The 25,840-nt window shown below is 42.8% G+C and overlaps 2 protein-coding genes across 4 annotated transcripts in view; both read left to right on the top strand.

Annotated features, from left to right (window-relative positions):
* Positions 1-25,476, top strand: part of FAM169A (family with sequence similarity 169 member A) — a 132,218-nt gene extending 106,742 nt beyond the window's left edge. For all 3 annotated transcript variants that reach the window (XM_075838310.1, XM_075838291.1, XM_075838300.1), the window contains one exon: positions 23,904-25,476. In XM_075838310.1, the coding sequence (XP_075694425.1) occupies positions 23,904-24,437 (534 nt within the window). In that variant the 3' untranslated portion in view covers positions 24,438-25,476. The remainder of the gene's footprint in view (positions 1-23,903) is intronic.
* On the top strand, positions 12,163-13,054 carry ROPN1L (rhophilin associated tail protein 1 like). The gene has a single exon (XM_075838322.1). The coding sequence runs from the start codon at positions 12,335-12,337 to the stop codon at positions 12,992-12,994; it is 660 nt and encodes a 219-aa protein (XP_075694437.1). The 5' UTR covers positions 12,163-12,334; the 3' UTR covers positions 12,995-13,054.
* Positions 25,477-25,840: the final 364 nt, after the last annotated feature.

Raw genomic sequence — 25,840 nt, 5'->3', positions numbered from 1 at the left:
AAAAGGATTAATTTCATTGGTTTATCGCAGGTTATTGGTGGAACATCTGGGGGATCCTATGGCACCAGTGAAAGCTGTATGGGAGAGGGATGTGGGTCCTATTACAACAGACCACTGGGAGGCGGTATTGGCAGCAACATGTACTTTGTCCATTAATGTAGCACAACGAAGATCGCAGTTGTTTCTGATACATAGGGTGTATAGGACCCCGTGGGTGCTGAAACAAATGGGATTAAGAGCGGATGCCAAGTGCCCTAGGTGCCCGGAGGAAAAAGCAGACATCCTTCATATGTTCTGGACATGCGGGAGGTTGGGGAGTCTGTGGACGGAAATATTGGAACTAGTGGGGAGAGTGTTTGAGGTACAGATTCCATGGGATCCTGTGGTAATGCTGCTAGGGTATGTTGGAGATTTGGTGGGGGATAGGATGTCAGGGTTGGCAATTGCTAAAATACTGTATCAAGTTAGGAAAGGAATAGCAAAGCACTGGCTGGATGCGGAGCCACCATCAAAACAAGAAATCATAGGGGCACTTAACTCACAGGTTCTGATGGAATATAGGATATACTCCAAGAGGGGGTCCAAGGTCAAGTTTGAAAAACAATGGGCTAGGTGGATTGATCAATCTGGGTATGCTTCTGTGGAGCTAATGACACTAAGGTAACACGTTCAGGTATAGGGCCACTGACGGGGGGGTACATACGGAGAGCAGGTGTAAGATGGGGAATGGAAAAGGGGAAGAGAAGGAGAGAGGATTGGAAAAGTGGTACTGAGAAGACCGGCTGGGGGGATACAAGGGGGAGTTGGGGGGAAGGGAATGTTTGGTTGGATGTAAATAATTGGGTCTGTTGAAATTTGCTTATACACTGTATGAGAACGTACAATGACCTGTAATAATGTGGAGTTTTTTTAATAAAATTGAACTGATTAAAAAAAAAAGTACCACAGAAACGTTACCGAAGTGTCGGGATTGTGAATACACATCGCGTCCTGGCTGGAAGGAATGTCTATTCACTGTCTAAACACTTCAGTAACGTTAATGTTTCAGTATTAGGCCTTATTAACACGAACGTGTGGGTTTTGCGTGCGCAAAAAAAACGCGTTTTTTGCGCGTTGCAGTTGCTGGTTTTATCAGTATGTGCTGCGTGATTTTCACGCATATGCCATGCTTATGACACGCGGTTTTGAAGTTTAGAAAAATAAATGAAGAAAGTGCTGTTGCGCGAATCACACGGAAGTGCTTCCGTGTGCCGTGCGCGATTTTCACACACCCATTGACTTCAATGGGTGCGTGATGCGCGAAGAACGGCCAAGTATAGGACGTGTCGTGAGTTTTACGCAGCAGATATACGCAGCATGAAAATCACGGACTGTCTGAACGGCCCCATTCACTAATATAGGTTCATGCGAAAATCACGCGCGTATCACGGACGTAATACACGTTCATGTGAATAAGACCTAAGACAGCACATAGTGATCTAGCAGGATCCCTATGCGCTGAGGAAATGAATGGAGAGAAGTGTATGACGCTGATTGGTCAGCGTCATACACTCCCCTGTACAACGCCCAATTGGTCTAAAGTAAAAACACGCCCAGTTGGGCATTAAAAAAGTAATTAGCATAAAGCTGAAAATAGATCATTTTTCTAAATAAAAAGCACCTCTGTCACCTACATTACAGCGCCGATCTCATTATGTAGGAGATAGGGCACTAATAATGTGGTGACAGAGTCTCTTTAAAGGCTATGTAAACAATTGAAAAGGGTTTTTTTTGTTGTTTTTTTTATAGTGGGATTGGTGCAACTGTATAGTTTGTGTTTATTAAAAATCCTTTTTACTTTTTGAGATACAGCTGCTTTTTATTCTGTATACAGAGCAGCTGTATCGTTCGCTAAATCCTGTTCTCGTCAGGTCCGCGGGACTGACAGGTTCAGTGACAGCGGGTCCTGCGTATCAGATCCACCTGTTATCCATCCCATCTAAGTTCATAACTTAGATGTGATAGATTATAGGTGGATCCTGTCTGTCAGAGACACGAAGGACACTGAACCCGACAGTCACGCGGACCTGACGTATTCAGATCTTCGCGAATTATACAGCTGCTCTGTATACAGAATAAAGAGCAGCTGTATCTCAAAAAGTTAAAATTTTTTAATAAAAACTAATTATAAAATGTCACCAAACACACTGACTGACATTTTAATTTTAAAAAAAAGAGAATCCCTTTCAAAGTTTTACACAGCCTTTAACCCCTTCCCGCAAATTGGCGTTACTGTACGTCCTTTTTAGCGGCTCGTTCCCGCAAATGGGCGTACAGTAACGTCCTGAGAATGAAGCAGGCACAGGAGCTGTGCGCGCTTCATCCTCAGCGGGTGTCGGCTGTAATATACAGCTGACATCCCGCTGCAACGGCGGCGATCACTGTTATGTCCGATCGCCGCCATTTATCCCCTCAAATGCCGCTGTCAATAGCGACAGCGGCATTTAAGTGATTGATACAGAGGGAGGGGGCTCCCTCTGTACCCCGTTGGCCCCCCGCGAAAAATCGCGGGTTTCTGATGGTTGCAATGGCAACCAGGAAGCCTAGCAATGGCTTCCTGGTTGCCAGGTACGGGAGCCTATTAGGTCCTGCCCGAGGCAGGACGTAATAGGCTCAACTGTCAGTTATAAAATGACAGTTACAATACACTGCACTACACAAGTAGTGCAGTGTATTGTACAGGAGATCAGAAGATCAGATCTTCCAGTCCCCTAGTATGTGTAAAATAAAAAGTAAAAAAAAGGTTAAAAAAAGTTTTAGATAAATAAATAAATAAAAGTTTTATGTAATAAAAACAATAATCATCTTGTGTCCCTGATCAAGTCCTTTATAATTAGAAAAAAATGGAAAAAAATACAAAAACTAGACATAATAGGTATCGCCGCGTTCTTATCGGCGTGACCTATAAAAATATAATATTATTTATCCCGCACGGTGAACACCGTAAAAAAAATACAATAAAAAACAATGCCAGAATTTCCTTTTTTGGTCACGTTGTTTCCAATAAAATGGAATAAAAAGTGATCAAAAAGTTGCACGTAGCCAAACATGGTACCAATAAAAACTACAGTGTCTCACGCAAAAAACAAGCCCTCACAAAGCTCCGTCGACATAAAAATAAAAAAGTTATGACTCTCAGGATATGGTGACACTAAAACATTTTATTTATAAAAAGGGTTTTTATTGTGTAAAAGTAGTAAAACATATAAAAACTATATAAATTTGGTATTGCCATAATCGTATCAAACCGCAGAATAAAGCAAACATGTTGTTTATGCAGCACAGAGAACGCCGTTAAAAATGGATTTAAAAAAAACAGCGAGAGAATTTCTGTTTTTTGGTCTCCAAACAATTGAATAAAAACTGATCACATTATCACATTTACCCCAAAATGATACTAATAAAAACGACAGCTCATCACATGAAAACCAAGCACTCACAAAGCTGGTCAACGGAAAAATAAAAAGTTAGGACTCTTGGAACGCAATAATGCAAAACGACGACCCAGACTAATTTATATGTGCAGTAGTTCTTCACCTAAAACCCCACGTCATCATTTGCAGCCCCCATTTGTAGACCCTGTAAATGCAGCGAAAACTATGACATTTTGGGGTCTGTGCTACATATGGGGCTAGTGAAGTCAAAGATTAGATGCTGGAGTGCGGATATTTTGTACAATACCACGGACACCCTTTAGAAGTGCGACTCCTACACCCAAAAATCCGGCCTGTGCATGAAGGATTGGTTGAAAGCGTACGTCACTATCCAGGGATCATTCATTTTATTATTCATTCTCCCCATTATTACATCATCCTATTATGACCTGTTGCACTCCGCACAGCTTACATATACCCTGATGTACTCCACATAGCTTACATATACCCTGATGTACTCCACATAGCTTACATATACCCTGATGTACTCCACATAGCTTACATATACCCTGATGTACTCCGCCCAGCTTACTTATACCCTGATGTACTCCGCCCAGCTTACATATACCCTGATGTACTCCGCCCAGCTTACTTATACCCTGATGTACTCCGCACAGATTACATATACCCTGATGTACTCCGCACATATTACATATACCCTGATGTACCCCTCACATATTACATATACCCTGATGTACTCTGCCCAGCTTACATATACCCTGATGTACTCTGCACAGCTTACATATACCCTGATGTACTCCGCACAGCTTACATATAGCCTGATGTACTCCTCACAGATTACATATGCCCTGATGTACTCTGCACATATTGCATATACCCTGATGTACTCTGCACAGCTTACATATACCCTGATGTACTCCGCCCAGTTTACACATACCCTGATGTACTCCGCACAGCTTCCATATATCCTGATGTACTCCGCACAGCTTACATATACCCTGATGTACCCCTCACATATTGCATATACCCTGATGTACTCCGCCCAGCTTACATATACCCTAATTGTACTCCTCACATATTACATATACCCTGATGTACTCCGCCCAGATTACATATACCCTGATGCACTCCGCCCAGCTTACATATACCCTGATACACTCCACCCAGCTAACATATACCCTGATGCACTCCGCCCAGTTTACATATGCCCCCATATTATAAGCTGAAACACCAGTAAAACACTAAACAAAACTACTACCAAGCAAAATCTGCGCTCCAAAAGCCAAATGGAACTCCTTCTGGGCCTGGCAGTGTGCCCAAACAGCAGTTAATGACCACATATGGGGTATTACTGTACTCTGGAGAACCCCTTAACAATAATTTATGGGGTGTGTGTCTACGGTGGTACAAGCTGGGCACAACACATTGGGCACTGAAATAGCATATATGTGGAAAATGGCAATTTTAAATCTGCAACATCCACTGTGCACTAATTTCTACAAAACCTTTGGGGTTAAAATGCTCACTACACTTCTAGATGAATTCCTTGAGGGGTGTAGTTTCCCAAATGGGGTCACTTTTCGGGGGTTTTCACTGTACTGGTACCTCAGCGCAATGCAACATGGAGTAAAAAAGAAATTTTGTAAAATCTCCACTCCAAAAATGAAATTGCGCTTTTTCCCTTTAGACTCTTGCTGTATGTCCAAATAGCAGTTTACAACCACATATGGGGTACTTCCCTATTCAGGAGAAATTTTGTCACACATTTTGGGGTGTCTTTTCTCCTGTATTGCTTGTGTAAATGAAAAATTATGTGCTAAATCTATAGGTTATAGGAAAAAAAAAATTTTTCATTTTCACGCCCCAATTCTAATAAAATCTATAAAACACCTGAGGGCTCAAAATGCTCACTACACCTCTAATTTAATTCTTTGATAGGTATAGTCTCCAAAATGGGATCACACCTGGGGAATTTCTACTATACCGGTACTTCAGGGGCTCTGCAAATGTGACATGGCCCCCGGAAACCAATTCAGCAAAATCTGAGCTGCAAAATCCAAATGGTGCTCCGTCCCCTCTGAGCAGCAGTTTATTACCACATATGGGGTATTGCCGTAATCAGGAGAAATTGCTTTACAAATGTTGAGGTGCTTTTTCTCCTTTATTCCTTATAAAAATTAGAAAATTCTATGTTTTTTCAGAAAAAAAGTCTATTTTCATCTTCACAGACTAATTCTAATAAATTCAGCAAAAAACCTGTGGGGTCAAAATGCCAACTATACCACTAGAAAAATTCCTTGAGGGGCATAGTTTCCAAAATTTAGTCATTTTTGGGGGGTTTCCCCTGTTTAGGTCCCTCCAGGGCATTGCAAACACGACACGGCACCGAAAAATATTCCAGTAAAATCAGTGCTCCAAAATCCAAATGGCGCTCCTTCCCTTCTGAGCACTGCCGTGGGTCCAAGCAGCAGTTTATTACCACATGTGGGGTATTTCCGTAATCGGGAGAAGTAGCTTTACAAGTTTTGGGGTGCTTTTTCTCCTTTATTTCTTGCAAAAATTCGAAAATTCTAAGTTTTTCCACAATAAAAGTAGATTTTCATTTTCACAGACGAATTCGAATAAATTTAGCAGAAAATCTGTGGGGTCAAAATGCTAACTATACCCCTAGATAAATTCCCTGACGGGTGTAGTTTCAAAAATGGGGTCACTTTTGGGGGTTTCCACTGTTTTGGCACCACAAGACCTCTTCAAACCTGACATGGTGCCTAAAATATATTCTAAAAAATGGAGGCCCCAAAATCCTCTAGGTGCTCCTTTGCTTCTGAGGCCTGTGTTTCAGTCCATTAGCGCACTAGGGCCACATGCGGGACATGTCTAAAAACTGCAGAATCTGGGCAATAAATAGAGTTGTATGTCCCCCCTCCATTTTCTAGCGGATGTATCAAGAAAGTGGTGGAGGAACTGGCTAGGTACCCGGAGGTGCCGTTACTAGTGATGGGGGATTTTAACGCAGTATTGAATACCAATATGGATAAATTCGGCATGACAGGGGGAGGTTTAACAGCGTTTGGCCATCTTGTTGCTGAAATGGGTTGGCGGGACATATGGAGGGATAAACATCCAAATAGCTTTCAGTATTCTTGTGCGTCTTCCACATATCAGTCTTTATCCAGGATAGACCTAATCTTGTGCTCACCGGCAGCGGTACCGTTTGTAGCCCAGATAGAATACTTGCAAAGAGCGTTATCGGATCATTCTCCTTTGTTAATGAAGGTAGAGACGGAGGGGAGGACAGGGCGGGGGCAAGGGTGCTGGAAACTCAATGCCTTTTGGCTGAAGCTGATAGATAATAAACAAATTTTAGACCTCATAAAGGAATACTTTCAATTCAATTCGGGAACGGTACCGCAAGAGATACTGTGGGACGCGATGAAGGCGTGGCTTCCCCTAATTGTCTAGACCGTGTTTTTACTGCTGAAATGTGCTGGATGAACACCCCGTTCATCCAGCACATTTCAGCAGTAAAAACACGGTCTAGACAATTAGGGGAAGCGCTGTTGGAAAGGGTAACGGAGACAGAAAGGCCTGTTTCAGTCCATTAGCGCACTAGGGCCACATGCGGGACATGTCTAAAAACTGCAGAATCTGGGCAATAAATAGAGTTGCATTTCTCAGGTAAAACCTTCTGTGTTACAGAAAAAATGTATTACAAATGAATTTTGTAAAAAAAAATGAAATTTGTAAATTTCACCTCTACATTGCTTCAATTCCTGTGAAACGCCTAAAGGGTTGAAACACTTTCTGAATGCTGTTTTGAATACTTTGAGGGGTGAAGTTTTCAAAATGGGGTGTTTTATGGGGGTTTCTAATATATAGGGCACTCAAAACCACTTCAGAACTGAACTCGTCCCTGAAAAAAAATAGCCTTTTGAAATGTTCTTAAAAATATGAGAAATTGCTGCTAAAGTTCTAAGCCTTGTGAGGTCATAGAAAAATAAAAGGATGTTCAAAAAACGATGCAAACATAAAGTAGACATATGGGAAATGTTAATTAGTAACTATTTTGTGTGGTATTACTATCTGTTTTACAAGCAGATACATTTAAAATTAGAAAAATCATAATTTCTTCACATTTTCTCTCAATTTTGGTGTTTTTCACAAATAAGCAATAAATTTATCGACCAAATTTTTTCACTAACCTAAAGTACAACATGTCACGAGAAAACAATCTCATAATCGCTTGGATAGGTAAAAGCATTCCGGAGTTACCACATAAAGTGACACATGTCAGATCTGAAAAAATGGGTTTGGTCCTGATGGCCAAAAATAGCTTGGTCTTGAAGGGGTTAATAATGAGAAATGTCTTAGTAGGTTAGAGAGAGAAATAGAACGAAGCTAGACAGACTCCTAATGATCTATGTGGGGGATGTAAGAATAAAGTTGGGGGTAGAAAAAAAAAAGAAAGTAAGAAGATGTAATTATAAGGAGGACTCATAGTACAAAGGAGAGGGGGTGGCAGAATCCTAACTGTATGTTCTTATTGGGTATTATAAAAACACAGGTATGGATAATATAAGACCCTTCGGGATACATTAGGGCCTTACTTTGTTTTACAGATGTTCACAGATTTTCTTATGAATCGATACCAATGCACATCCACCATTTCCATCAGTCTCAATTAGGGATGCATCGAAACTTCGATACTGTTTCGATACTGTGCATCCTCAAACGGTTCGATACCGTTATTTCATGTATTTCGATACTTGCTGTGCGGCCGCCCAGCTAAGAAGTATAGTAATACATGAATGTATGAGAGCGGGGCTGCGGCTGTGTAATACTATGTAATACAGTCATTGCCGCGCTCCTGAGTCCTGATAACAAGTGCGTGGGGTCAGGATGATGCGATGCGACCGGCGCTGCACTAATGAGCGGCGCCACTGAAGGCCAAACATGGCGGGCGCACTACAAAACACCCCCATATTCTGTCTTCAGTGCCCGAACCGCCGCTCATTAGTGCAGCGCTGGCCGCATCTCCTCATGCTGACCGCGCACGCACTTCCTGTCAGGAACGGGGCAAAGGCTGTATTACACAGCCCCGCTCTATAGCGGCAGAGATCAGAGAAACGGCTCATCTCCGCGACTATTCCCCTGAATGCTGCGATCACAGCGGACTGCAGCATTCAGGGGAAAATGCGAAGGGGGGATGCCCTTTGGATCGCGTCACAGGGAATTCCTGTGACGCGATTGAGGGACATACCATATATGGGCAGAGACAGCCCAGGGTCCATTGAAGGACCCCAGTGCTGATCTACCATATTTCCTGCACTGCTTTCTATCACTTATTGTGGGGCACGAGGTGTGATGAATTTAACCTCCATGTGCCTCACATTAATAGTAATTAACCCCATCATGTACCTTACACATTAACCCATTATGACTGAGACACATGATGGGGTTAATTACTATTAATGTGAGGCACATGGAGGTTCAAAATTCATCACACCACGCGCCTCACATCAGAAAACGGAAGAACTTTTTTTTTTATTATTACTGTTGGCAAAGTATCAAATTGGTATCGAAATCACAATACTACACAAAGTATCGGTATCGAAGTCCAAATTCTGGTATCGTGACATCCCTAGTCTCAATACAACTGCAGTGTGTGTAAAGCCGAATTTATGTCCCAGCTACAGCCCTACAATTATCTAACATTACTGGAAGGACTGGGCAAAATAAAATAGATTTCAGTAGCTAGTCATGAAGGACTACAGAACATTTTAAGAAGGAAGTAAGACTGTTTACACAATGTTTTTGGCTTTCATCAGATTCATAATGTATCAAATACATAGTATTCTATGGCAGACCATCCCCTTCCCACACAAATTACAGTAGGGTCGTCCCCCCATTGTCTCAGTAGTCACTGCAATGCTTAGCCTTACCCTCAGTGCTTACAGTAATGTCCCCCCTCCACCAGTACACACTGCAGTGCTTCCCCTTACCCTCAGGGCTCACAGTAATGTCTTCCCTCCACCGGTACACACTGCAGTGCCTCCCCTTACCCTCAGTTCTCACAGTAATGTCCCACCTTCACCAGTACACACTACACTGCAGAGCCTCCCCTTACCATCAGTTATCACAGTAATGTCCCACCTTCACCGGTACACACTACAGTGCCTCCCCTTACCCTCAGTGCTCACAGCAATGTCCTCTACAGCAGTATACACTGCAGTGCCTCCCCTTACCCTCAGTCCTCACAGAAATGTCCCCTCTACAGAAATACACACTGCAGTGCCTCCCCTTATCCTAGGTGCTCACAGCAATGTCCACCCTCCACCAGTACACTGCAGTGCCTCCCCTTACACTCAGTTCTCACAGCAATGTCCACCCTCCACCAGTACACACTGCAGTGCCTCCCCTTACACTCAGTGCTAACAGTAATGTCTTCCCTCCACCAGTACATACTGCAGTGCCTCCCATTCCCCTCAGTGCTCACAGCAATGTCCACTCTCCACCAGTACACACTGCAGTGCCTCCCCTTACCCTCAGTGCTCACAGCAATGTCCTCCTTTTACCAGTATACAGTGGAGTGCCTCCCCTTACCCTCAGTGCTCACAGCAATATCCTCTCTACTAGTATACACTGCAACACCTCCCCTAACCCTCAGTGCTCACAGCAATGTCCTCTCTCTACTAGTATACACTGCTGCAGTGCCTCCCCTTACCCTCAGTGCTCACAGCAATGTCCACCCTCCACCAGTATACACTGCAGTGCCTCCCCTTACCCTCAGTGCTCACAGCAATGTCCACCCTCCACCAGTATACACTGCAGTGGCACCCCTTACCCTCAGTGCTCACAGTAATGTCCTTTCTCTACCAGTATACACTGCAACACCTCCCCTAACCCTCAGTGCTCACAGCAATGTCCTCTCTACTAGTATACACTGCTGCAGTGCCTCCCCTTACCCTCAATGCTCACAGCAATGTCCACCCTCCACCAGTATACACTGCAGTGCCTCCCCTTACCCTCAGTGCTCACAGTAATCTCTTCCCTCCACAAGTACACACTGCAGTGCCTCCCCTTACCCTCAGTTCTCGCAGCATTGTCCACCTTCCACCAGTACACACTACAGTGCCTCCCCTTACCCTCAGTGCTCACAGCAATGTCCTCTCTACCAGTATACACTGAAATGCCTCCCCTTACCCTCAGTGCTTGTAGCAATGTCCTCTCTCTACCAGTACACACTGCAGAGCCTCCCCTTATCCTCAGTGCTCACAGTAATGTCATTTCTCTACCAGTATACACTGCAACACCTCCCCTAACCCGCAGTGCTAGCAGCAATGTCCTCTTCTACCAGTATACAGTGCAGTGCCTCCCCTTACCCTCAGTGCTCACAGCAATGTCCTCTTCTACCAGTATACAGTGCAGTGCCTCCCCTTACCCTCAGTGCTCACAGCAATGTCCTCTTCTACCAGTATACAGTGCAGTGCCTCCCCTTACCCTCAGTGCTCACAGCAATGTCCTCTTCTACCAGTATACAGTGCAGTGCCTCACCTTACCCTCAGTGCTCACAGCAATGTCCTCTCTCTACAAGTATATCTTGCAACACCTCCCCCCCCCCCTTACCCTCAATGCTCATAGCAATGTCCTCTCTCTACCAGTATACACTGTACTTACAGCACTGCCCACCTATCCCCAATATGCACAGCAGGGACAATGTTCTTAAAGGGGATATCCAGTAAAATGATCTTCTGGCATGTTGAAGTCTGTGATGTTAGAACACTGATAATATCTAGAATTAAAAGTCTGCTGAGCCCTCAAATCCCCTTGGCACTGCTCAGATATTTCTATTATTAGAAATCTGATACAAAATGCCAAGCAAATGGCTATTCAAATAAATCTCTGAGCAATGCCATAGAGGTTTTAGTGCTGAGTACAGGCCTTTTCATTCTGGAAATCAGCAGTGGTCGGAGATGAGACTTCACCAATGTAATCTACACATATCTATGACATATCAGACGATCTGGGTCTCTTAAGTTTCATGTGCCGGGGATCCGCACGTAGATTAGTGACATTCAATGGGGCTAATCCGCATGTGGAAATCCACCGGCTTTTCCTTGTGGAATCCGTGTCAATAAGTAACATGTCCCTTATTGCCGCGCATTTTAAATCAATAGGAGGCGGATTTAGATGAAAAATCTGCTGAAATACTGACCATGTGAACGGGGCCTAATGCATCTGTCTGTCTGAGATGATACTGCAAACCTGCATGACATATAAGCTCAAAAAACATGTGCTGTAATTTCTACTTCAGCACTCCATACAAAGTATAAGTGACTACATTAAAGAAAGTGGAAAAAGCAATATTGCTTGATTTGGGAGGTAGAGTGAACACAATTGCTGCTGCTTGTACCTCCCAAATAAGGCCTCATTCACACGGCAGGGTTTCCCGGCCGGGTGCCGGCCGTTCATAAATCGGCACCCGGCACCTGAAGCGGAATCCCCGAACACATGGGGATTCCCCTTCAGGAGTTGCAGCTGATATCACTGTCCGGATCTGCCCGGCCCGGCCCGGATGCAAAACTTTATGCAAACCGGCCGGGCAAAACGGCCGATTTTACCGGCCGACACTCGGGCTCGGGAACGACCCGGTCGTGTGAATCCCGCCTAAGGTGCAGTTCCGTCATCTGCCATATGGTGGCGCTAAAGTGCCTGAATGTCTCTTTCAACATCTACGTGACCTGACGCAAGTAACGTAACCGCGTTGCCTTGGAGATGGCTGCCTGGTTACGGAGGACGCCAAGCAGTAACAGTACTTGCCGGGTGTTCTGTGTCTGTGCCTCCACTTTTCGCTGCCGGCTGTGAGGAGAGCGGAGGCTGTTCTTGCCCCTTGTACAGTCATGCCGCTTCCAGAGCCCATGTTCTGCGCTCAGCAAATCCATGTCCCACCCGAACTTCCCGACCTGTTGAAGCAGTTCACCAAGGCCGCCATCCGCACCCAGCCCCACGACGTGCTGCAGTGGTCAGCGGCTTATTTCAGCAGTTTATCCAGAGGAGAGCCGCTGCCAGCGAAAGAGCGGGTGGAGATGCCAGTGGCGACTCAGAAGACAGACACTGGACTGACCCCCGGACTGCTGAAAGTGCTGCATAAACAGCTGTCCTCCATGGTGATTGTCCCGGTAGAGGAAGTGGAGCAGAAGTGGCGGGATCTCTGCTTACCACAGGCACAGCTGCACAGCATCCTGGAGCTGGACCACTATGGAAGAGAAGTGGAATGGATGAAGTTCCTGGCTCTTGCCTGCAGTGCTCTGGGGGGCAGCATCACCACAGCACTGAAGTATGGATGTGAGGTACTGACCCAGGACCCTGAGGGGGGCGCCGCTCGGGTCCCACTACAGACGTTTATATTCCTCTACAAATACCTGGCCCAGATTGATGGGGACATCTCAGACAGCACCATAGAAGAGGTGCTCAGTGCCCTGCAGGAGGAGGCGGGCAAACAAGGTGGCATGATCCAGCCCAGAAACTTCCTCAGTCCTCAGTGCCCGCCTCTGTCCTAAAGAGACATACAATATTGTGTCCGGATATTTACAAATAAAGTCCTGTAATGTTACATGAAATGTATGTGTTCTGTTCAGTGTGGCATCATGTGTGCCAACTTTACTACATATACTAGTAAACCTGTATATTGTGCAATGTACCATCACAGGGGTAGCCTGAATGAGATAACTCCATGTTAGATGCCCTCTTAGGACGTGTTGAGGTGGGCATTGTGTAATGTGCCTACTGGGGGTAGAGGGGTTGAAGGAAACAGCCCCTAATATCAGCTTGTCTGCAGTGGATGTCTTATAAACTGTAAGATGCCTCTATTTCTATATTACAATTTGTTGTAAATAGTTATTTTCATCTTGTTTTAATTCACACCACACCTGTGGTACACATTCAGGGTATATGCCAACGTGCCCATAGACTATAGTAGCCAAAAGTAGACATGACGTTTGTCATACATTACATCCGCAGCCCAAACTGTATACTGTGTATGTATTTATTATTATATGTTTATATATACAGTTGTATATATCTGGGGCATATGTTCAGCAGACCTTTTAAAATGGTCCTGCCAAACGCAATGTGAATCTAACCTAACTTCTTGAATTTTCTTTAAGGGGTTTTGCGGGACTTTGATATTAATGATCTATCCTTAGGATATCAGATTGGTGGGAATTTGACTCCTAGCAACCCCCCCCCCACTCTGATCAGCTGATTAAAAGGGTTGTAGCAGCACAAAATGCCCTTCATTGTATGCCAGGTACAGTGCCATACATTTGGTAGTGGCTGTGCCTGGTATTACATCTCCTTCTCACTCACTTGAATGGTACTGAACTATGTTTGTAGTATGGTACAATACATCTGGATGGTTTGTGACGGAATCTGATCTGGCACAGCGTAAACGCATGTCTGGTGTCATCCTGTAGACCAAGCCCTATAACTTACAGTAACTATCAGATTAGGCCACGTTCAGATGTGGTGGATTTCAAGCAGATTCTGCACCAGAATACCCCATCCACACGTAGCGGAAAAAATCTGCGCAGAAATGAGCTCATTCTGCAGATTTTCACTGCAACTTTCATCACTTTGCAATGCATAGTGTGCAATTCGCAGCAAAATTTGCCGTGGATCTGCGTCACAAAAGGTCTGCTATGTGTGGACATGGCCGTATTCCATAGATTTGACCTGATCAGAAAGAGTGGTTCACTGAGGTTACAAAATAGAAATCCGTATCAGCCTGACATTACTGTAACATAACACATCATTGTTCTTCACATGGCTAAACATTCATCTTCACATTACCAAGCGTGCAGCAGATGTGGAGAGAGCCTGTAACTGGATCTCTTCTTCTGATCAATAAGTGGTGCTACCGGTGATCTAGTAATTAGCGCATCTGCCGTAAATGTATGTCAGCTTGGGCCAGTGAAACAGAAATATATTTTCTTGTTCTTTATCGGTCACTTATGATCTCAGATGTGATCGTTGTTATCCGGATAATGTGTGTCGAGACCCGCAGGACCCGCCGTCAGTGCAGCTGACCTGACAGAATCGGCTTTGACGGAACGATACAGGTTCTATGTAAAGTCTTTAATAAAAGTCATGTTAAAAGTTGTTGGAAATCACTTAAAACATTGATTTATTAAAAAGAATAATAATCTGGCTTCAAAGGTGTTCATAGACTTAAATTAATTGCCCAAAAAAAACCTGTGACTTTTATGATGGTGCACATGATGATCCTTGTAATTTCATGTAAACTGTCAGATCGTGCAGATTTATTTAAAAGTAAGTCTCTGCTCAGCTAGAGGGACTTTAGGTGTGAGCGGTTTTGGAGCTTTTGACTGGCCAAGAAAGCCATTTAGTGGGTGCAGAAGGCCATTCATTTGGGCATCTGATAGATGTCCTAAGCTTAACCCCTTCAGGACCCAGCCTGTTTTGGCCTTCAGGACCTAGCCGATTTTTTCAAATCTGACATGTGTTACTTTATGTGGTAATAACGTTGGAATGCTTTTACCTATCCAAGCGATTCTGAGATTGTTTTCTCGTGACATATTGTACTTTATGTTAGTGAAACAATGTGGTCGATAATTTTGGTATTTATTTCTGAAAAACACCACAATTTAGAAAAAATTTGCAAAAATTAGCATTTTTTCTAAATTTAAACGTATCTGCTTGTAAAACAGATAGTAATACCACACAAAATAGTGACTAGTTAACATATCCCATATGTCTACTTTATGTTTGCATCGTTTTTTGAACGTCCTTTTATTTTTCTAGGCCGTTACAAGGCTTAGAACTTTAGCAGCAATTTCTCTTATTTTAAAGAAAATTTCAAAAGGCTATTTTTTCAGGGACCAGTTCAGTTCAGTCTGAGGTGCCTTTGAGGGCCTTATATATTAGAAAATCCCCAGAAGTCGACCCATTTTGAAAACTGCACACCTCAAAGTATTCGAATCAGCATTCACAAAGTGTTTTAACCCTTTAGGCGTTTCACAGGAATTAAAGCAAAGTAGAGGTGAAATTTACAAATGTAATTTTTTTTGCATAAATTAATTTCTAATAAAAACATTTTTTGTAACAAAGAAGGTTTTACCAGAGAAACGCAACTCAATATTTATTGCCCAGATTCTGCAGTTTTTAGAAATATCCCACATGTGGTCCTAGTGCGGTAATGGACTGAAGCACCGGCCTCCGAAGCAAAGGAGCACCTAGTGGATTTTGGGCCTCCTTTTTTTAGAATATATTTTAGGCATCATGTCAGGTTTGAAGAGGTCTTGTGGTGCCAAAACAGAGGAAACAACGCAAAAGTTACCCCATTTTGGAAACTACACCCCTCAAGGAATTTATCTAGGTGTATAGTTAGCATTTTAACCGCACAGGTTTTTCGCTAAATTTATTAGAATTAGTCTGTAAAAATTAAAATCTACTTTTTTTCTGAAAAAATATAGACATTTTTAATATTTACGAGGAATAATGAAGAAAATCACCCCAACATTTGTAAAGCAATGTCTCCTGATTACAGCAATATCCCATATGTGGTAATAAACTGCTGATTGGACCCACAGCAGGGCTCAGAAGGGAAGGAGCGCCATTTGGATTTTGGAGCACGGATTTTGCTGGATTGGTTTTCGGTTCCATGTCGCGTTTGCAACACCCTGGAGAGACCAAAACAGGGGAAACCCCCCAAAAGTGACCCCATTTTGGAAACTACACCTCTCAAGGAATTTATCTAGGGGTATAGTTAGCATTTTGACCACACAGGTTTTTTGCAGAATTTAGTGGAATTAGGCCGTGAAAATGAAAATCAACCTTTTTTTTCTGAAAAAGCATAGAAATGTTAAATTTTTACAAGGAATAAAGGAAAAAAAGAACCACAACATTTGTAAAGCATTTTCTCCTGATTACGGCAATACCCCATATGTGGTAATAAACTGCTGATTGGACCCACGGCAGGGCTCAGAAGGGAAGTAGCGCCATTTGGATTTTGGAGCACGGATTTTGCTGGATTGTTTTTCGGTGCCGCCTTTACAACACCCTGGAGAGACCAAAACAGTGGAAGCCCCCCAAGTTACCCAATTTTGTAAACCCCCCTCAAGGAATTTTTCTAGGGGTACAATGAGCATTTAGACTCCACGGGTCTTTTGCAGAATTTATTAGAATTAGGCGGAGAAAATTAATATCACAATTTGTTTCCACTAAAATGTTGCATTTTCTCATTTTCACAAGGGATAAAGGAAAAATAAACAACCAATTTTTGTAAAGCAATTTCTCCCGAGTACGGAAATACCCCATATGTGGTCATACATTTTTTTTCATTAGAAATGAATTAACCCTTTCAGGACTGATCCATTTTTTGCTTTCTTATTTTCGTTTTTCACTGCCCGCCTTCCAAGAGCCATAACTTTTTTCTTTTTCCGTCAGAGCGGTGTGAGAGCTTATTTCTTGCGGGAGGAATTGTAGTTTCTATTGATACCATTTAAAGTGCCATAAACAGTACTGGGAAACTGAAAAAAAATAGGAAAATATAGGAATATAGGGAAAAAATCTGATTCCATTTTTTGGGGTTTTCGTTTTTACAGCTTTCGCCCTGCGGTAAAAATGAAAACGACAGCGATTTTGGCGGTTTAAATTATTTTAGTTTTTTACGGTGTTCACAGTGCGAGTTCAATAATGGTATATTGTAATAGTTCGGCCTTTTACGGACGTAGCGATATCAATTCTGTTTATTTTTTCACATTACTTTTGAAGAAAAATGGGAAAAGGTTTTTTTTTTAACTTTTTTTTCTTTCTCACTACTAATAACTTTAATTCTTCTACACATTTTATAAGTCCCCTAAGGGACATTGGATCGCGGGTACAATATGCTGCAATACTAATGCATTGCAGTATATTGTTATTCTTACAGGCTTCTGTAACCGCACGATCGCTGTTCCTGTCCGTTAGTCCTGGGTGTCAGCTGTAATACACAGCCGACACCCGCAGCGTATGGAGCAGGCTCAGCATGTGAGCCCGCTCAATACATCAACCCCCGCACCATGACGTGCTATTAAGTCATAGTGCTCAAAGGGGTTAATGCACAGCGGATGGTGTGAATATTAAAATTTTGCACTGATATGCCATTTTAGTGCATAATATGTTGTGCCCAGTTTGTGCCACTGAAGACAAATACCTCATAAAGCATTAAGCGGGTTCTCCCGGGTATGGCGATGCCATATATGTGGGCACAAACTGCTGTTTGGGGACGCTGCAAGGCTCAGAAGGGAGGGAGCGCCATTTTGCTTTTGGAGCGCAGATTTTGCTTGGTAGTTTTTCTGTTTTGGGTTTCGCTGGTATTTCAGTTTATAATGTGGGGGCATATGTAGGCTGTGCGGGGTACATCAGGGCATAATAAGAGGGTATAATAATGCGGTAAATAAATAATAATTCATAGATGTGTGGCCGGTGTCGCACTGAAAATGGTGTCGGATGTTACCCGCTTTTAGAAAACTCTGCACATTTTGCATCGCCATATTCTGAGAGCCAGAACTTCTTTATTTTTTCACCACCGGAGCTGCGTGAGGGCTTATTTGTTGCGGGACAATCTGTACTTTTCATTGGTACTATTTTGGGATACATGCGATTTTTTTGATCACTTTTTATTACATTTTTTTGCAAGCCGGGTGACCAAAAACCATCAATTCTGACAATGATTTTTAGTTTATTTTTTGCGGCGTTCACCGTGCACTATAAATGACCATTATATTTTATTCTGCGGGTCGGTACGATTACGGTGATACCATATGTATATAGGTTTTTTTAATGTTTTGCAGCGTTTGCGCAATAAAATCTCTTTTTTATAAAATAATTTATTTTCTGTCACCATATTCTGAGAGCCGTAACTTTTTTATTTTTCAGTTAAAAAAGCTGTGTAAGGGCTTGTTTTTTGCAGGACGGGTTGTAGTTTTTATCGGTATTATTTTCGGGTACATGCGACTTTTTGATCACTTTTTATTCTCTATTTTGGGAGGGGTGGTGACCAAAAAATAGCGCTTCTGGTGTCGTTTTTTATTGATTTTTTTTTTGGCGTGTTTATCGTGCGGGAAAAATAACATTATAGTTTTATAGTTGGGGTCGTTACAAACGCGGTGATACCAAATATGTGTACTTTTTTTAACGTGTTAATTTTTTTCCTATAATGAAAGACTTATAGGAAAAAAATGTAGTGTTTGTTTATATAACTTATAACTTTTATTTTTACACTTTTTTAAAACATTTTTATTATCTTTTTTTTACATTTTTCACTTGTCCCACTAGGGGACACTTAGACTTGCAGCTTTGATCGCTGCTAGAGTACATTACACTACACACGTAGTGTAATGCACTCCAACTGTCATTGTGACGTGACAGTCACACTGACAGGAAGTCTCGGAGGAGTGGCAGGAGGCTGCTCCTCCGAGGCTTCCGTACATGGCAACCCGGAGGTCATTGTCTGACCTCCGATTGCCATGACAAGCATCGGTAGCCCCCACGATCACTTCGTGGGGGCTGCCGATGTGCTTCAAACCACTTAAATGCGGCGACGGCAATCCGTCGCCGCATTTATGGGGTTAATTGCCGAAATCAGCGGCGATGGTCCGCTGACCGGCAAGGCTGGCGTGTCAGCTGTCAGGGACAGTGTGCTCTGGGAACTACTCCGCAATAGTACGTCTGGATGCGGGAACTAACCCCTCTGCAGGACGTACTATTGCGGAGCAGCGCGTCAAGAGGTTAAAGGGAATGTGTCGCGAATTAAACCTTTTTTTTAAAGTAAGTTACTTATTTATATTATATATTTACGTTTTTTGCTGTATTTTTTTTTTTCTTCGATATGGTGGAAAGTATTACAAATTAAATAATAATTTGACATGTTTTGCTATGTTGGCCGCCAGACGGATCACTTCCCAGAATTACAGCAATGTGAATAAGGCAAAGCAACCTGACTCACAGCTGCTGGTAATGTGGGAGGGAATCTCACCCCCCTCCCTCCCACAAGCCAGGAAAAGGTGTCTTCAAATTGCTAAGCAGTGTCCGGCAGCCATTTTGGGTGTGATTGTACAAATGGCAGCTGGCAGAAGCTATAGGAGACACCAAAAGGCTAAGGGTATGTTCACACGCTTACTAAACAAAGGGAAACCAGCTCCTCATTTTCAGACATTTTTTAATCAAACTCGTGTTTTTGGAGCTCTTTTTCTATATGGTCAATGAAAAACAGCTCTAAAAACGTCCCAAGAAGTGATAATCCCTTTTTTTTGGCGGGCGTCTTTTTACGTGCCGTTTTTGGAAAACGGCCATGTAAAAAACGCCCCGTCGGAACAGAACGCCGTATTTCCCATTGGAACCAATGGGCAATGTTTGTAGGCGTTCTGCTTCCGATTTTTCAGCCGTTTTTTGGGACGTTTACGTCCTGAAAAATGGCTGAAAACACTGCGTGTGAACATACCCTTAGAATGATGAAAGTGAAGTGAATGACTTTTCATTTGACATGTTTTTTTTTCGCATTTTACGTGCCTCTCCTTCTAAATGTCTTTATCCCTCCATCCTGCTGACTATACAATCTTGCTGACAGTCTCCTCCAGCATCTCCACCCAATCTTGCTGACAGTCTCCTCCATCGTCCCCATACAATCTTGCTGACAGTCTCCTCCACAGTAGACGAGACTATCACGCCACTCTGTGATAGGAATAACCATCTGTTGTGACAGTCTCCTCCCCTACCTCCTGCTGACGGATACCTCACCTCCTCACCCAATCACAGTCCGCACACCGTCCACACTGACAATACATCTGGGGGGGGCCCGCCGGGGGTCACGAGAGCGGGGGTCTGTGAGAGAGAGGGACAGACCGAGACACACACCTTACCTGCAGTGCAGCCGGTCTTCATAATGGCGCCTGCTATCTCCCTGCAAACCGGCTTCTCTGCTGTGTGACTCTGACCTGCGGCTGCGCAGTACAGAGCCAGAGAGCAAAAGCAATGGACGGCTCCTGTGTCCTATGTACTGTGCTGCCGTATTCCATCTTTGTATGTGTCGTTAACAGACACATACACAAATGAAATAAAACATGGCAGTCCCCAGTACAGTAAGAAAGTGTCAATAAAAAAAAAATTGTGTGTGAAAAATTAAATAAAGTCAATATAATATTTTATTAAATAAAAACATCAATTAATAACAAAAAAATAAATCACGACACTGTCCCTTTAAAGTCCTTTGAAAACTATATATATATGATTGACATTTATATATATAAATGTCAATCAGTGTGGTTGGTGCAACTTTATAATGACTTTTTATTAAAAATAATTGTTACTTTTTGAGATACAGCTGCTCTGTATTGTGTATACAGAGCAGCTGTATTGTGCGCGGAGACCTGAATCTATCAGGTCAGCGGCAGTGACCAGTTCAGTGACAGCGGGTCCTGTGTGTTTGACCGGTTCAATGACACCTGTCATCGATTACATTTAAGACTCTGTTCACACCTGCATTGTGCAATTCCATTGTTCTACTCCGTCAGAGGAGCAGAACAAGAGAATAACAGAACCAACTGTTACATTGCACAACGGACACCGCCACTTGCCGACGGAACCTATTGTCTGTGATTTTACGGGCACAGTAGTGCAGCATGCTGAACTATTGTCTCCGGTAAAACCCCGCCGGATCTGTGACGGAGGCCACTAACAAAGCCTCCGACGCAGATCTGAACAGAGCCTTAGTTATGAACTTAGATGTGATCGATAACAGCTCAATCCTGCGTGTCAGAGAATCCCAGGACTTGCTGTCACTGATTCTGTCTACACAGCCTTTAAAGGGTACTTCTGGTGAGGCAGCATATAAAACTAGCAGTCCAGGTAGTGATGTGCGAGCTGTGCAAATGAGGCTCAACTTTTATTACGCAAAAAAAGGAGTTTGTAAAGATCTGTTTTATTTGCTGTGGCTCAGAATAAATATCCAAAATCCCGTTTTTCACTTCCGTCCCTTACAGCAGCACAGCAGATGGGGAACTTCTCCGCGGAGAGCTGATAGGACAGGTGGTATTTTTAATGGGCCTTCACAATATATAAGTTCTCCTACGCTCCACGCCTGTTGTGTTTTTCTGTCCCATTTGTGGTAGGAGAGGTGGTCATTCAGCTGACTAAGGCCTCATGCACACCACCGTATTTTCATCTATCCCGAAATACTGTTTGTAAATACGAATCAGTAGGCATCTGTATATACGGATCCGCTCAAAAAGAGGGAGGCTGCAAATGATGTCATCAACATGTTGCCTAGCAATGCTTCAGTAAATACGGACGGTATACAGATGCACATCAGTAACCGTCCGTATTTACGGAAGCGCCTCTATGGGAGAGTCCTTGTCGTAATAACTGACAAGAATAGGACAGGTTCTACCATTTTTTCAGCACGGACACCCATCAGTAAAAATATTGAAAGGTGTCCGTGGCCAATAGAAACGAATGGGTCTGGAATTACTGATGAAAAACACTGTCGTGTGCACGGGGCCTAACTTTCTTCTTCAGGTCCTGGAATACTTTACTGAACTAGGGTAAAAGTTTCATGCTTGTTTTCACCTGTGTCCTTGTACTGGGTTTGTTTCAGCTTCTCTGTGCTCCAATCAGGGGTCCATATCAGTGCTGAGATGCAGAACATTTGCGCGGTGTCAGTCATGTGCCACCCGCAGCCATTTTGGTTCCCTTTGCTTTTGGTGCACTGTGGAAGGCTATTTAGTTCTCGATCTCCCCTCTGTAGAACGCACTCATAGTAAAGTCTTTTGGAAATCGGACATACTTTTGTCTTCAAGTGCAAATTAACCCTTTCATGCCACTGATCTGTAGATCTACGTCGTGAAAGGGTCTTTAAATATAGCGCTCGCTCATAGCTGCTGGGTCTCTGCTGTGTTGCACAGCTGGGACCCAGCGGCAATGCATGCGATCAGAGAAAATTCTGATCGCAAGCATTTAACCCCTCAGATGCCGGTGTCAGATGTGATTAAAAAACAAATGCATAAAAATTAAAATGTCTGGTCTTGAGAGGGTTAAAGTATTCTCTACTACCATCTTGTGGCCAGTTTTGTGAACTGTACCCTGTGAATACGCCATAAGGTGCCTTCATTTTTCAGTTGATTGTTTTCAGACTCTTCACTCTGTTTCCTCCTCTAGGGAATTTTTAGATTTGGCACGCTATTTGCGCTCATATTTTGCAAGAAGTTCGGCAATTAAGACAAAATAAAAAACAGCTTATTTTTAGTTACTCTGGTAATAAACATATACACATTAACTTGGAGCTTAGGGGATCTCAAAATGCCACCTGTCCTATCAGTTCGTAGGGCGGAGAATTTCTCCATATGTTGTGCTGCTGACAGGACTAAGGGAAAACAAATATACATAAAATCTAAACTTAATTTTTAGAAAAAAAAAAGTATCTTGGACTATATATTTTCCTACATGTCCTGTACTGCTCAGATTACTGCCGATCCTCAATTCTGGCTACCAGGTTTTTCTCTGTGGAAGCCACAGATTCATTTTTATTTGGCCTCATACACTTGACTAAACTTCATATTCGTTCCATGGGGTATTGATCCAGATTACAGTACTCATTTTACCCATACCTCCACACGATGCCGTATTTTTCGGTCTGAGAATTTTCTATGCAGTCTGTGCGCTGTATGAAAAAAATATGTGCCATTTTTAATGGATGCCGATAATTGCAAAAATCTGATTTGTGTACATACGGGTCCTGTATGAGTGCCATTTTTCTTTTCTAAACTACAGGCGCACCACTTAGAAAAACAGCTTAAGGCCCTGTTCACATCTTTTTTTGGCTTACGTTAGACTTATACGCCAAGAAAAGCTACCGACGTATACGTAAAGTGTAGGCTGTGACGGACGCCTAACCCATAGACTGTAATGGTATCCGTTTAATGGAGACGTCATGAACTCTCATGAACCTTTCCATGATGTATCCGTTAAATGGAGAAGATTATACTGTTAGGAATCCGTTAAACGAATCCGTCACCTATAGGCTATAATCTCATCCGTTTAATATATACGTCTTGTAAAGCTATTGACGTATTTGCTTAACGGACGCCTGTGACGTAAGCCATACAGTGGCATCCGTCACCCATAGGCTGCTATGTTAATGTATACATATTTTTTTTCATTGCACTCTGCAGGATGGCGTAGCGTAGTCTATTACACTATTCCATACCTTTTTCTTTTGTGGTATACTGATGTATAGCGGCCAGACTGAGGCCAAAATAGAACTACACGTGCTGTGCTCAACATGACTACAATACTAAAACCGTAGAACAACCTTTAATCCCTATCATAATTCTGGGAATGGGTAAGTTTACATTTTACATGGTCTGTACACGAGGTGGCCCTTGTAACAGTGTTTTGCATAATTCTTTACAGGTCCTTAATCCAGATGATCTAGAGACTGCCTCAAATGCAAACATGATCACCGAAGTAGAAGAAACAGAAATACAAGATGAGGAATTCAAAGAAAGAATGGTAGCGAAATCCACTGAAGCGGGTCTACCAAGCGAAGACCCAAGAGATAATGGTGTTCCCGGCTACACAGAGGGCACTTCTGCAGAAGAGTGTCCAACATCTGATGAAACTCCTACCCTGGACACCGGCTCCCCAGAAGAAACAACAGTTCATGTTACAGCAGAAACGTTGCCTCTTCTCCGGCAAGGTCCTCTTCTCGTGGTTGAACTTCAAGATGTAGCATTTCAGCAACAATCTGATGGACAAAGGAGCGAACAGTCTGAAGGATCTGTGGAGACCGATCAGTCAGCCCAGAAGTCTACTGAGAGAGGTGGGGAGAGCAGTTCAGAAGAGGTGGAAGCAGAGATCCCCATAGCAGAGAGGAGAGGTGGTTTGCGCAGGAAGGCCAGGGGCTACAAAGGACCACCCAAGAGAAGAGCCAAGTTATCAGCTTAGCTGATGGTAGTATGTAACTTATATGTTCTTCTTCACACAATATTTGTAAAACAGGATTATCTAGAATTTTTTTTTAAAGTTCTATAAAGTTGTGCAACATAGGTCACAGACATTTGTATCTGTTCAATTTTAAAGTTTTCTGGTTCATGTTATTTTTTTCTATTTGTGTTTTTTGTGTGTTTTTTTGTGTTTCTTACTATTTAATACACAATGGTACTAAGGTGTCAGAATCCAACCAAAAGCACAAGTGTTAAATGATGGAAGCCAGGAAAGAGTTCATGGTAATGAGGACATTTTCGAGTTTACTGACTAAGTAAAACCAGTTTTGTATATGAATATATCGGAGAACTTGTGTATGACTGACTTAATACTATAGCACTGATAGATGTTTCCAGCATGCTCTTTCTTTTGGAAAGGCAAGTATTTATTAAAGGAGTTGTACCAACCTCTGTTGGTACTATTTGGGCTCTTTTAGGCTCTAGTAGGGCATAAGGACATCATAGAGAAACGGGGTCCCAACACAGGACTCTCCTCTAGCCAGAGTGGAAGGCAACTGCAAACAGTGGCTCCCACTCTGGTGGCCTAGACAGGACCCCTACTGTACGGGAAATGTGTGACCACCCACAGCGGCCGGACCTGCATCGCTTTGCATTAGTTTGAATCCCTCTTATAACCATACTTTGTGTTATTGCCTTGCTGGTATCCTAGATCATTGTTTCCCAAGTCCAGTCCTCAAGTCCCCCAATAGATCATGTTTAAGGCTGCCAGTACAAATAGCGGTAGTTTGCGATGCGTCCAAGAAACACTCTGTTTTACCTCAAATTTTTACGGTTTTGCCATACTTTTTTTGGCCATGCAGCTTGTACAGGCAAAACACTTGATTTCAATGCGTTTAACCTGTACAAGTCGCATGGGCAAAAAAACACATGGCAAAACCTACGCTATGTGTATGGGTACCCTTAAAGGCTATGTACGCTTTTGAAGGAAATTATATTGAAACAATAAATCAATGTTTTATTTGATTTTGAATGACCTCTAAATAGATTTTTTTTTTTTTTTAATGTTTTAACTTAAATGCCTTCAAAAGTGTACATAGCCTTAAAAGGCTACGTACACCTTTAATAACGTTTTTTTTTTAATAAAAATGTATATCCGTGTGATTGGTGCAACTTTGTAATTACATTTTATTAAAATACTGACGGGTTCAGTGTCAGCGGGTCCTGCGTATCAGATTGAGCAGTTATCGACCAAATCTAAGGGCCTGTTCACATCAGCATCGGGGTTCCGTCAGACCTTTTTGTTTTAATCAAATAATTTTTTATTAACATTTTCACAATTTACATACATGAAAACACTCCGGGAACACCCTCTCCCCTTCCTCTAACCAACCCCATGCTCAAAAG

Source organism: Rhinoderma darwinii, chromosome 1 (genome assembly GCF_050947455.1).
Source record: "Rhinoderma darwinii isolate aRhiDar2 chromosome 1, aRhiDar2.hap1, whole genome shotgun sequence".
Classification (NCBI taxonomy): Eukaryota; Metazoa; Chordata; class Amphibia; order Anura; family Rhinodermatidae; genus Rhinoderma; species Rhinoderma darwinii.
Note: the sequence above shows the minus strand (reverse complement) of the source record. Positions and strands in the feature narration are given on the sequence as shown.

What these genes read in the sequence shown, in the direction of transcription:
- ROPN1L (XM_075838322.1), top strand. Translation starts at nt 12,335, where the DNA reads ATGCCGCTTCCAGAGCCCATGTTCTGCGCTCAGCAAATCCATGTCCCA.